The sequence below is a fragment of the Scyliorhinus canicula genome, chromosome 9, assembly GCF_902713615.1.
Source record: "Scyliorhinus canicula chromosome 9, sScyCan1.1, whole genome shotgun sequence".
NCBI lineage: Eukaryota > Metazoa > Chordata > Chondrichthyes > Carcharhiniformes > Scyliorhinidae > Scyliorhinus > Scyliorhinus canicula.
In genome coordinates, this window is record NC_052154.1 from 121,344,359 (window position 1) to 121,358,116 (window position 13,758).

Below are 13,758 nucleotides of genomic sequence, written 5' to 3' on the forward strand. Positions count from 1 at the left end.
ATACACTTTGTTATCCCAGTTAACATCTGTTAACTGCTTTTTGTAGAACCAAATCACAATGATCAACATGCACATAACCACAACCACACAAAACCTGCCCTTGCCACTTTGGTTCTCGTCAGTACACTAAAAGAGATCAGCCATGATCTGATTGAATGGTGGAGCAGGCTCGAAGGGCTGAACTGCCTACTTCTGCTCCTAATTCCTATGTTCCTATGTTTGTTCCTAAAAGCAGTTTGGCTCGCTTTACTATCCATGCTCGAAATGAAGAAATCAATCTTTGTTTCAAATGATGAATCAGCTTCCACCTCATTTTTCCTGTATTTGGGGCAGCTTTTATCTTTGGGTGATTTGTTGTATGCGCTGGTTCAACAAATGCAATGCGTATTTAGTCAATGCATATTCATTAAAATAACTTTTCAGTTGCATTATTTTTTTTTAAAAAGCAATATAATTGTCACAAGCTATGGAATCTAGCATAGCGGAATGACCATCCTTTCTATACTTCCTTTTAATCAATCTCTTTTATTCTTTCATTCTTGATGTCTGCAATAAAATCTTTTTCAAAAAATGGCTGAAATATTCAGCACAAAAGGGGACTATTCAGCCCATCACATCAATGTTGACACTCAGGGATTCACTTAGTCTCATTCACCTGTACTTTTACGTACCCCTTTAACTTTTTCTTTTTGAAATATTTAAACACTTCACTTTTAAAAGCTATTATGCATTCTTCTTCCACAAAATGCCAGACTCTCAACTGTACAAAAGAATTCTTCCAACCTCTCCCTTTCCTTTTTGTTGGTCTTCAGTTTGGTTCCTGAATAACTTTTTAAAAAAAGTTAAAGTATTCTGAATGATTTCTAGTTGCATTTTTACCTTGGCTGGAATTCTCAGGCCGTTTGGATTCTCTTTACATGCCGGCAGCCTGCCCCCGCCCGCGGGTTTCCTAGGGGGTAGCTTCAATGGGAGTTCCCATTGACCAACAGCGGGAATTATGGGCGCGATTCTCGCAGACAGGGAGAAATCGTAAGGCTGGCGTCACATCCGGGCGGGTTTGACGCCAGCACCCCCCTCCCCGACCGGGAACCGATTCTGGTCCCCGGTCGGGGCTAGTATGCCGTGGCCGTGAACTCCGGCATCGCGGGCTTAACGAATTTCGTTAAGCCCTCTTGCCAGAATTTGCGCCGGCTGACGCGTCACATGACGTCAGCCGCACATGCGCGGATTGGAAGACTCCCACCCGCGCATGTGCGGATGATGTCATCGCGCATTTGCGCGAAACCCACGCATGCGCGGGCCGGGATGCCCCTCAGCCGCCCCGCGAAGTGATACAGCGGGGCGGCAGAGGGACAAAGAGTGCGCGGGCGTCGGACCCGCTGCCCGCGATCGGTGCCCACCGATCGCGGGCCCATGGCACCCTTGGCACGGCCGTGGTACTGCCGTGCCAATCGGTGCCATGGTTTTCAAAATCGGGACTTTACGGCCGTTTTTACGAACGGCCAGACCAGGTGTGTTTGCCGTTCATAAAAACGGCTGTAAAGGGCTTGGAACTCGGCCCATCGGCCAGCTGTGAATCGCTGCTCGCCGTAAAAAATCGGCGGCAGCGATTCGTATCGGGAGTCGGGCGTGCGTCGGACTAGCATGGCCGTCAAAATTTACGAACCCAGCTATTCTCCGCACCGTCGTGAGTGCGGAGAATTGCGCCCAGAGAATCTCGCTATGGGCAAATGGCACACCATGTAGAATCACGCAGCCGGGGCACCAGAAAATCTGGCCTCTTGTGTGTAATCCACATAAAATAATCCATGTACAATTCAAATAAGTATCCCCAATCATTGCCTCACCTTCAGACCTTGCTTTATAGCCTGTAGAATTATTTCTACAACTGTGGTCGTCTTTCCAGTGCCAGGAGGCCCATGGATAATTGCAACTTCCTTCTGTGAGAGTGCAAAATGTACTGCTTCCTTCTGAGAGTCATCCAGACAAGGGTTGTACAGCTCTGGGCTTTCTTAAGCAAAATAAACCAGCAATCAACACTTCTTATTAAGGGAAACAACTCACATGTACATACATGAATTCTATATATGCGTAACAAGAACCATGAATGCAGCTACAACTACCCTTCATTTCTGAAGCTTTCAACATCTTCATTCTATGGGGAGGTAAACAATGTATAGAAAAAAATTTAACGATTTCTCAGTTTCAGTATCATCCAGCCACCTGCGTGAGCTTGAAGCTGAACAATAAGAGAATGTAGGGTTACATTTCTGTAGAAAATTATAAGTTTCTACATTGAAAACTAAACTTGTCACAGCAGTCAGTAAACACATCCTTCATATGTTCTCAATGCCAGTGCAATGCAAAGCTAAAATAGAACTAAATCTTCATTTTCAAATTGTAAGGACAGCGAACAAATGTTGTGCAAGAAATTGGTCTTACTTAGATTTTCTGAGGGAGAACTAGGTTCTGAAGCACCAAACAGGACATCAATGAGATTAGAAGTAGGTCCAACATGATACTGGCTCAAGGCTTTTAAAGCACTGGAAATAAAATAATAAGTGAAGAAAAAAATTGAGTTGGCAGAGTCAGACCGTTTTACACACAAGTCTGAAACACAAAATAAAAATACAAATTAAGATATCACTTTATGGGGTGCAATGCAGAAAAGAATCTGACGTTTTATGAGAAAAAACTTTACATATTTCACATTAAGATGCTTTACACTGCTATTGAAGAAGAGGTAAGAGACAACATAAAACTAAAAAAAGAGTCATGGACAAGAATGCCTCAAAGTACTGATCCTGGTGAGTGGGAGAGATATGAAGAACAGCAAAGAGTGTCACATAGTAAGAGCTATGAAAAAGGTGCAGGAAAAGAATGTGCATGGGTTAACAAAATCAACATTGAAAAAATGACTAGTTTGAAAAAGTGGGAGGTTGAGAGCAATGTGAGCCCCTTATAAATTGTGGCATTAAGGATGAAAATAAAGAAATAATTAATTAGTAAATTACTTTGCATCGGTGTTTACAGTAGAGGAAGATGTTATGAAGAGGAAGGAGGATTTCTCAAGGAAACTATTATTAAAACCAAATACGGACAATTCATAGAAGAGACCAGGACACCACTGAACGAAACGCGACGGAAATAGGGGTAGGAATTAGGTATGGGAATAGGGGGAGTCCTCTGGATCGAGGCACTGCAAAGAGTCAACCTCGTGCGCAGGGTTAAGCCTGCTGCAGCTCAAGGTGGTGCACAGAATGCACCTAAGCAGGTCATGCATGAACGGATTCTTCCCAGAGGTGGAGGACAAATTTGAGCGGTGTCAGAGAGGCCCGACTAACGATACCCACATGTTCTGGTCCTACCCCAGACTCAATGGGTTCTGGACTTTTTCAAAGCCAGGATCAGGGTTGTATGGTTAAGATGGAACCATGCTCATTTGTGGCGGTCTTCGTAGTGTCAGAGCATCCCGAGCTCTTCACAGGGAAAGGAGCAGACACTCTAGCCTTCACCTCTGATTGCCCGGAGGAGACGTCTGCTAGGATGGAAGTCGGCAGCACCTCCCAGAGCCTCTCAATCAGTGGGTGCGAGGAGAGATTCCATGACACATAGAGAAAGTTTGCCAACCTCGGGAGGGGTGGGGGTGGAGAGATAGCCGCTGAGAAAAAGGGAAATACGCACTCAATACGGGGTGGTGGTGGTGGGGGGTGGGGGGGGGGAAAGAGAGACAGAGAGTAAGGCCCTACACCAGGAGGGACACAGGCTCCTCTCGTATGTAAGAAACTGGGGGAGCAGTGCAGCCTACCGACCCTCGAAAACGAAAGGTTCAACATGGCTCGCCCTGTCACGATAAATGTAAATACAACATTCTGTGTGTGTCTACCATTGCAGATGAGGAAATGTGACCGTGGGGACTGGCGTCACAGACATTGTGACAATCTGTAAATAATATGCTGTTTCGATTATTGTTGTTTTTTTCTTTTTTCTCTGTATGTTCTGTCTTTTGTTAAGTTTGATATTTTGTTAAAACTCCAATAATAATACTTTTTAAAAAGAAAATTTAAACAGGACAGGGGTCTCATCAAAATGAATGTAAGCTAACAAAATAGTAATAAAGAGAACTGAGATGTTAAGAGTGATAAATCCCCAAGACCAGATGGCTCGCATCTCAGGGGATGGAAGCATTCAGATACCTTAACTATGATCTTCCGGGAGCAGCACGGTGGCGCAGTGGTTAGATCCCGGCTCTGGTTCACTGTCTGTGTGGTGTTTGCACATTCTCCCCGTGTTTGCGTGGGTTTCGCCCCCCACAACCCAAAGATGTGCAGGGTAGGTGGATTGGCCACGCTAAATTGCCCCTTAGTTGGACAAAATGAATTGGGTACTTTAAATTTATTTTTAAAAACTATGACCGTCCAAAGTTCTCTTGACTCAGATATAATTCCTTTAGATTGGAAAATTGCACAAAGTTCCACTATTTAAGAAAGGTCGGGCAGAGAAACCAGGGCATTACAGACTTTTTTTTTAAATGAATATACGTGATGTGGGCATCACTGACAACAGTAATATTTATTGTCTGTCCCTAATTACCTTAGAAAAGGTGCTGATAAGCCATCTTATTGAACTGCTGCCGATTTTGTTGTGGAGATACACCCACATCAATTGAATTTGACCCAGGGATGATGAATGAATGGTGATGTACTTTCAAATTAGGGTAGTGCGTAGCTAGTATTCCCATGCAACTGCTGCTTTTGTCTTCTGGGTGGTAGAAGTCATAGGTTTATTCATGAGAAAGAGCATCAGCAAGTTCCAGGAGTCCATTTTGTAAATGGTACACACCACTGCCACATAGTTTGTTGTGGGTGGACCAAATGTTTAATGTGATGGATAGGGTGCCAATTAACTGGGCTATTTTGTCCTGGATATGAGTATTGTTGGAGCCTCATGGAGTGTGGCAAGTAGCGAGTATTCCACAACATACCTGACTTGTGCCTTGCAGATGGTGGGCAGGCTCTGAAGAGTCATAAGGTGAAATACTCGGCACAAAAATCCCAACCTTTGACCTGCTCTTGCAACCGCTGGATTTACGTGTCTGGCTCAGTTAAGTTCCTGGTCAAGGGTAACCTCTAAAGATATTGACAGTAGGATAATTCAGCAATGGTAATGCCATTGAATGTCAAGGGGAGATAGTTAGATTCTCTCCAGTTGCAAACGGACATTGCCTGGCACTTGTGTAACATGAATTTTGGCCTTGCATCCATTATCAAGAAATTACTGGAGTTTATGATTAAGGATGGAGCTATCGAACAATTTGAAAATTTTCAGATAATCAGAAAGGCCGAACATGGAACTGTAAAGAGTAGGTGATGCCCAATGAACCTAATTGAATTTGTTGAAGAGATTACTACAATAGCGGACAGTAGAAGGTCTATGGATGTTATTTATATGAAGTTCCAAAAGGAATTCAATAAAGTACCTCATAAGAATCTAGTAGCTGAAATTGAAATTATTGATCTAGCCAGGAGATTGTCTCCTGCTGTGAACCAGAGTAGGGACAATGGATCGATATTCTAATTGGCAAGATGTGACTCGTAACATCCCACAGAAATGTGATGTTGCAGCCTCAGGTAGTCACCGTATTTATTAACAAAATAGATCATGGTTTTTCAAACTCAGGGTCGCACTCGCGGGCGGGTCGTGGGCACGTGTCAGGAGTGTCACGGTGCGATTGGTCATTGAGTCCTCCCACCAGAAGTGGCAGTAGAGAGCAGGTCACGTGCCCCATACACTGATATCACGTTCTGGGCACAAAATCACCAAGCGGGGATTACTCCATTTTGTAGCTGCTAGCACGGAAGAACTGAAGATGGCTAATTTTGTAATAAGGAAAGAGGGCCAGAGACACAAGCATGCCAGAATCTCACAACTAAATCTGCTGGAGAGAGCTGTTCAGGAAAGAGCAGGTCAAAGCAGTGCTGGTGTGAGTTCCAGGGCCATTGGTGAATAAGCCATTAAGAAGAAGCTGAAATCAGGAACAAAGCATATAAAGATGATTTTTTTTGGTATGGCTTTATTAATTGTGCTAATGCAAATCAGGATGACGTGCCCGTGTGCGTTGCATGCAGGGAAGTACTGGCAAATGGAAGTTTAAAACCTTGAAAACGTTAAAGGCATCTGAAGACTAAGCATGGCAAGTTCGAGGACAAACCTCTTGAATGTTTTCAAAGGATGCAGTGGGAAATTGTCAGCTGAAGTCTTCAGCAGAAATGTTACATTGAAAGACAAAGCAAATGGTAGCTTACCGTGTAGCAAATGAGAACATTTCCCACACTATAGCAGAGAGATTAATTCTCCCTGCAGCAATAGACATACCGTATATACTCGCGTATCATGCGACTTTTGAAGACCTAAATTGTAACCTACATTTGGGGGGGTCGCATGATACGCGAGATACAAAATTCGCGGGTGTTTTACTTGCTGTTTTTTCTGATGGGAAGATGTTCAGCCACTTGACGTTTCCATTCATAAAAACGTGAATGGAAACGTCAAGTGGCTGAACATCTTCCCATCAGAATGCTGTGGTCAAAATCTGAAGAGTAGTATTCCTGGTCATATGGGTAGTTTATTCAATACATGGCCGTCTTTTTCCGATACAGAATTCGCGGGTGTTTTACTTGCCGTTTTTATGAATGGAAACGTCAAGTGGCAGAATGACGCTAGTAAAGCCAGCTGGAAAGCTGTTCGATTCGCGAACAGCTTTCACAACAGAATCCACTCTGCAGAATCCACAGACAATGATACCATTTGGAAGTTTTAGTTTGGGCATTAATTTCCAAAAAAGTGACTCGCATGATACATGAGATATAGCATAAAATCATGTTTTGGGGACGAAAATTTAGGGGTCGTATGATACGCAAGATCGCATGATACGCGAGTATATACGGTAGTTTGTACAGTCTTAGATGAGAGGTTAGCTGAAAAAGTGAAATGCATACCAGTTACCGATAACACAGCTGAATTTGTGATATGCTGAGAATTTAGAAGCCCAGTTTATTTCTCATTTAGAATCAGCACAGGAGTTCTCAATACAATTGGATGGAAGTACAGACATATCAAATTGTGCAACATTGCTAGTTTACATTAAGATTGTTTAGCACAATGAATTTGTTGAGGATTTGCTGTGCTGCCTGACATTATCAACAGCCATGCCTGGTGCAGAGATTTCTGAAGCATTAAATAGTTACGTGGTTGGAAAGTACAGGCTAAACTGGGTTTGTTGCAAAGGCATGGGTTGAAAACGTCGCCCGATGTGGGTCGTGAAGGTCGGCTGGCATGGGTTGCGAAGGCCTGCCGGTGTGGTTCCCAAACGATAGCCGGTTGGTTAAAAATAGGTTCCGGGCAAAGTCTTTTGAAAAACACGGACTTAGATGACTGGATATAGGACTAAATAGCCAAGTTTGTCAATAAGACAAATATAGTTGGCATTGAGGTGGAAGTATAAAATTAGTTTTTGATAGATTAAGTGAATTGGCAAAACTGTGACAAATGGATTTCAACATAGATAGGTATGAAGTTATCCACTTTGGACTGAAAAGGGATAGAGCAGAGTACTTTCTAAATGGTAAAAGACGAAAAGCAATGAAGGTCCAAAAAGATCGAGGGTCCAACAACATAGATTAAAATATCATGAACAGATATAGACAAAAACAACTTGTGGAATACCGGCCTTTATATCTCAAGGGCTAGAATAGAAGTGGTTAGCAGTCAGGCTACAACAATACAAAGTCCTCCGTAGACCATAACTAGAGTTATTTGAGCAGTACTGGGGATCACACCCTAGAAAGGATATAATGCCTTGGAGGGAGTGCCACGTTTTATTAGAATGATGCCTGGACTCCATGGGTCAAGTTACAAGCAGTGATTACACACATAAGGATTGCATTTCCTGGAATTTAGAAGATTATGGGATGACTTGACTGATGATTTCGAGATATTAAGGGAAACTAATAGAATAGAAATGAGTAACAATTTCCACTATGTAGTGAATCTAGGACTAGAGAACCAAGCCTGCAGCAGTGAAATTAGGAAAGATATCTACATCCAAAGAAGGGCAAAAGTTTGTATTCTGTAAATGGTAGTTGATGCTGTGTCAACTTTAATTTTAAACCTGAGATTGATAGATTTGTGTTAACCATATGTATCAAGGGATATGGGGTAATGCAGACCCATGGAATTTGGTAAGAGAACAACTGTGATCTCACTGAATGGTGGAACGAGATAAATGGCCTTGTTGTGTTCCTGTCTCCCTATGAAATTAGAATATAGATCTGAACTTGCTGCTGGTAGATTAGATTGATCCCAGCGTAATAATGCAAGGACCTTCAGCAATCTCTATGTGCACGTTGAAATATATTAACAGAGAAGAAATTATTCATTTCCATTCCTGCAAGCCTTTGTTATATTCCAGCTGAATCTAATGAGGAAAAAGTGAGCATTGCAAATGATCCTGGTATATATTGCTGATGCATTTAGCAGTTATCTGTCTTTAATTATTTTGCTGACAAAAAAAAACATTAATTAATTCACCTTTTAAGGAAAACACTGTTGAAGGTAAGATAAATTTTCCTTACTTTTTCAGTCTTTTGTAAGTGACATCATTAGCCAGTTTCAAAAGTTTATAGGAGCAGTTACTGTCGAAGTTTAACTTGTCACTGGGCTCATCGAAAGCTACAGTGATTGAGTTTTGCGTGATGCGCGTCACAATGCCAGATGCAAGTTGGTCCAATGGGGCGGAGCCTTGACTGTCATACAGACCCACAATATCCCCTGAACAACAACAACAAAGAATGTTAATTCATTTTCTTTACCCCTACCAAACCATTATCAATTCCACAATAAAGAAGTGTTTCACAAGCGGACTTACACTAGCGTACTTGCGCTGCAGCCATTCATGAAGGTGGTTTATCAACACATTTTCAATGGTAATTAGGGATGGCATCAAATGCTGGCCTTGCCAGTGATGCTCACATCCATAAATGTTGGCGTGTAGGTTGAGCTTTAAAACTCCAAAATTCTTCCCAAAAACGGATGTCAACTTATGTGCAGAGTATAAATTGAGAGTATAAACTCACACAAAACATCAAGTGGGCTGGCAGACATTTTTCCATTCTTTGTGAAGGTTTTTAATCTATTAACCACCTACTTATTCTATTCGGCATGAACATGATCCTTGAATGACATGTTGAGGTGCGCACCCAAAGGTTGAACTATGAAGTTAGACCCTGCTCCCAGCATAACTGCAATGTGGGCGTTACTTCTTTACAGGCGCCTCTTGATCTCATTGGTTATATGGGATTTGAACGTGTCCCACATTAGTAAACTGCAATCTTTATGCAGGCCATAATGACACCTATTCCACACAATATGGATCCTTAACTTTATTCCACCCTTGAGCACAGTGGCACAGTGGTTTGCACTGCTGCCTCACAGCACCAGGGACCCAGGTTGGATTCCGAGCTCGGGTGACTGTGGAGTTTGCAGATTCTCCCCATGTCTGCGTGGATTTTCCTTGGGTGCTCCAGTTTCCTCCCACAGTCCAAAGATGTGCAGGTTAGGTGGATCGGCCAGGATAAATTGCCCCCAAGTGTCCAAAGGTTGGGCGGGGTTACAGGGGTAGGGCAGGGGATTGGGCCTAGGTAGGGTGCTCTTTCAAAGGGTCCGTGCAGATCGAATGGGCCAAATGGCCTCCTTCTACACTGCAGGGATTCTAGGATTGATTCATCCGTATCAAACTGTTTTAATGGAAATGTCCCAGTTCCTGCAGAGAATCCAATTTTCATCATGATTTTATGTTTGAAAATTAACATCGGCTTTCATTTTGTTCCATCAGCCATGCAGGCTAGTATCACCGTGACTCTTATACTCTCACATCCTGTAATTTTCACCAGAACTGTTTTCAAACATTTCCACTCCACAGTTCAGTTGCTGGGCATATGTTGAAATTCACTGGCGCATCATCGGTGTTGCCGATGTGACTTCATGGGTACAATTGACTGTGCCTCAGCCTGATGAATCTTTTCAAATTGGTAATTTTGACATTGAGGTTTTTTCATAGACTCTAAGCAATCTTGGCCTTCTGTCTCAACACTTGCCATTTAGTTCCATAAACCAGCTGCGCCAACTAACTGTACTCTGGAATCTTTGCTGGACTCCGGGTTTAATTTGGCCCACTTAAGTGCGCATATTCACACTGCATTTCTGGTGATGAGGAGACTACTTTCGAGGGGCCTATTCCGATACATGCTTCCCAAGATCAGCCCAGTCACAGGCCCTGTTCTCATGGCGCATTTGGTCTTGGGCATCATCTTTAGGGTGGTTTCCTTCTTGTACGCTTCTCGCACCAGTTTTGGAATTCTTTCGCTGCAGCACAGTTATTTTAATGAATTAACAAATATTACGACTTTTAGCTTGTTTTGTTGGAAGACACATTCTTTATCATTTACCACATGGGGCTTTATCTGTGAGCATGACTAAAACTCCTGCACATCTTTGCAACACAGTCTATACAGTGTTATACGGCAAGTAAAATACTGAGGGTGAAGTACAGCACGAATGGCTGGAAAGGTTGGGGGTGGGGGTCAACTTACATGCCATGTATATGCAAAAACACGATTTTTGGGGCCAGCTTATGCGCTACATCACGTTATAAATCGCAATCTATGCTAACTAAAAGAAGCTCTAGTACAGTTAAAAATATTTGTTATGGCAAACAACTTGCTGCAACAGACTTCTGCAACTGACTACGAAGAACACACAGCTTGGCCATTTGACTTGCAACATTTTGAACTGCAGTTTCTAATTGCTTGTCGGGTACAGTGTCGAGTTGCAGTTTCAATTGCCATACTGTGGAGCCAGTGATCTCAGCAGTACACACAAGGGAAACTAAATAGTGCCTTAGTATCAGTCTGTGGGGAAGGGAAAAGAAAATACAATTCTGCGGATACTTGTTGCCACGGTCAACAGCTATGTTCACGGCAGCTCATTCGATTGAAAAAGAGAGAAGCTTATACAAAAAGTGCAAATTAATGTGGTTTGAAAATAAATGACTGGTGGCTGTACAAACAAGAGCTAGGAGGAGACCTGACTATTTAAGTAAATATGAAACCTGGAAAACATGTTGAAAATCTACACGCATGAAGTTGGCCATTTTGAAAACTTTGAGAAGAGTTGGAGAAGACTGGAAATTAATTATTGCAGTATTCTATATGATACACTTTCATTGCAATGAATGTGACAGTATCAAGAACAAATGAAACACACCAGAGCTAAAGTTATTGCTGGGTAGTGCCGCATTGGTCTCATGCCTCCTCGGTTCAAAGTTAACAAGAAAGCGTCCATATAATCCAGTTTTCTGGCTCACCACCTGAAGCTTCAGTAGACAGACACCACGCCGCTGGAGCTCTTTAACAGAGATGTTTTCCTGCCAGGCCCTAACAAACAATCACATGAAGATAAACTCTGTAAAATAGTCAACAACTTGCATGCATAGCACTTTTAAAGTAGTAAAATTTGCCAGGTGCTTCACAGCGACTGCTTCACAGGAGCACAGAAGCTTACAAGGGCTGTCAAAATCAACACAAAATATTTTTACAATTGCATTAGGAACAAGAGGATGGTCAGGTGTGATTTGGTTTCTAACCCAAGGTTTGAATGGAAATAGGTGAGAACATTGTAGATTTCATAGCTATGATCTTCCAAAGTTCTCTCAATTCAGGAATTGCTTCTTTGAAAAGGAAAATTGTGCACATCACTGATATTTAGGAAAGGAGAAGGAAAAATTACTAGAGTGTATATTTAAAGGTATTTAGGTCGACCCCCACCCCCAACCTTGAAAATTTCCAGCTGATCAGAATCAGCATGGACTTGTAATGAGTAAATAATGTCTCAGGATTCTGACTGAATTTTTTGAATAGGTCATTAAATTAGCAGACAGAGGAATAGCCATTGATATTATGTATATGATCTTCCAGTATGTTTTTGATAAGACCTCTCTGACAAGACTGTTAGCTGACTAAAGCTGAAGCTCATGGAATTGAAGATAATTCGGAAATTGGCTGCGTGACAGGAAACTGGGAAGAGGGATTCTGGGCAGGGGCGTTCCGCGCCAGGCCCAGAAATGGAGCAGAGTCTGGTTTTACAGCAGGGTCGTTATTGGCACAGCAAGTGCCGGGAAACACCTGGCTAAACGCACCCAAAACGGGACTCTGTTTCATTTCTGAGTAGATAGAAACAGACTATTTCTACTGGTTGGGGAGTCTTGGACTAGGAGTCATATTTTAAACATTGCAGACAGACCTTTCAGGTGTGAAATTAGGAAACAATTCCAAATGCAAAAGGTAGCAGGAGTTTGGAACTCTTCTTTCGCAAACAAAAATTGATTCCAGATCAATTGTTCATTTACTGTTATCCAAAGATATTCCGAGATATGGGACAGAGGCAGATGTATGGATTTCAATCACAGATCAGCTACAATCTCTTCAAATGTGGAATAAGTTCAATAAATAAATGGCCTACTGCTATTTCCGCATCTCTATAGAAATAGAACAAAGATCTGAATTTGGTGCTGGTCGATTAAATCGATCGAAGTGTAATAGTGCAGGGACCTTCTGCAATCTCGACATGTTTGTCTATGTGCATTAGCAGAGAAGCAGTCATTCATTTCTATTCCCCACCAAGCCTATATATGGCAACTCTTATCTAATAAGGATAAAAATATAAAAATAGCAATTTAAATACAGTATAAATGAACCTGGATAATATCACTGATTTACCAGGAATTTTTAACTTTATTGCTTAAAAAATAAAATACATTAATGCATTCGCTTCTTAAGGTGTAACGCTGTAGAAGATAAAATAAATCACGCTTACCCTATCAGTTTTTTTGTATTTGGGGTTTGGTCATAGGCCTCAATACTTGAACAGGTTTGAGAAACTAAATTGTCTATTTTTGTTCCTATGTGTTTTAGGGGAAAATTTTAGAGTTTATGACCTTGCAGTTTAAGGCACAGTTGCTAATGGTGGAGTGATTAAAGTCAGGAATGTGCAAGAGAGGGCAGCACAGTGGCACAGTGGTTAGCATTGCTGCCTACGGCGCTGAGGACCCGGGTTCGAATCCCGGCCCTGGGTCACTGTCCGTGTGGAGTTTGCACATTCTCCCCGTGTCTGCGTGGGTTTCACCCCCACAACCCAAAGATGTGCAGGTTAGGTGAATTGGCCACGCTAAATTGCCCCTTAATTGGAAAAAATAATTGGGTACTCTAAATTTATTTTAAAAAAGGAATGTGCAAGAGGCCAGAATTAGAGGAACACAGAAGGTAAAGGCGAGAGGAGGTTAAAGAGATAGGGAGGGACAAAGATGTAATACAAGTTGAAAAGAATGATTAATATTCTAAAATTGATGTAGAACTGGACGGGGCCCAATGTAGAACTGTGAGCAAAAGGTCGATGAACGAATGGAACTTAGTATGAATTGGGACATGAGTAGCAGAGCTTTGGATGAGCTGAAGTCCCATCATTACCTACCTCAGAAGAATTGACAGAAGTTTGGGCGAACTACAGTCCTATTGGAGAAAACGGTCACAATTCTAAACTGGACCACAGCTGTTTAAGGGTTGGAAGCCATTGTCTCAATACAAATATTCAACAAAACTTCCAAATGAACATATTTGTCACTAACTTCACAGTGTGGGTTATCTG

General features: G+C 42.1%; 1 protein-coding gene across 1 annotated transcript in view; it reads right to left on the bottom strand.

The window, feature by feature from the left end:
- ighmbp2 (immunoglobulin mu DNA binding protein 2) overlaps positions 1–13,758 on the bottom strand; it is a 92,343-nt gene that overhangs the window by 61,795 nt on the left and 16,790 nt on the right. The window contains exons 3-6 of the mRNA XM_038807475.1: positions 11,323–11,492; positions 8,634–8,829; positions 2,443–2,543; positions 1,848–2,011 (exon numbers count right to left, since the gene is read on the bottom strand). Coding sequence (XP_038663403.1) covers positions 1,848–2,011; positions 2,443–2,543; positions 8,634–8,829; positions 11,323–11,492 — 631 coding nt within the window. The remainder of the gene's footprint in view (positions 1–1,847; positions 2,012–2,442; positions 2,544–8,633; positions 8,830–11,322; positions 11,493–13,758) is intronic.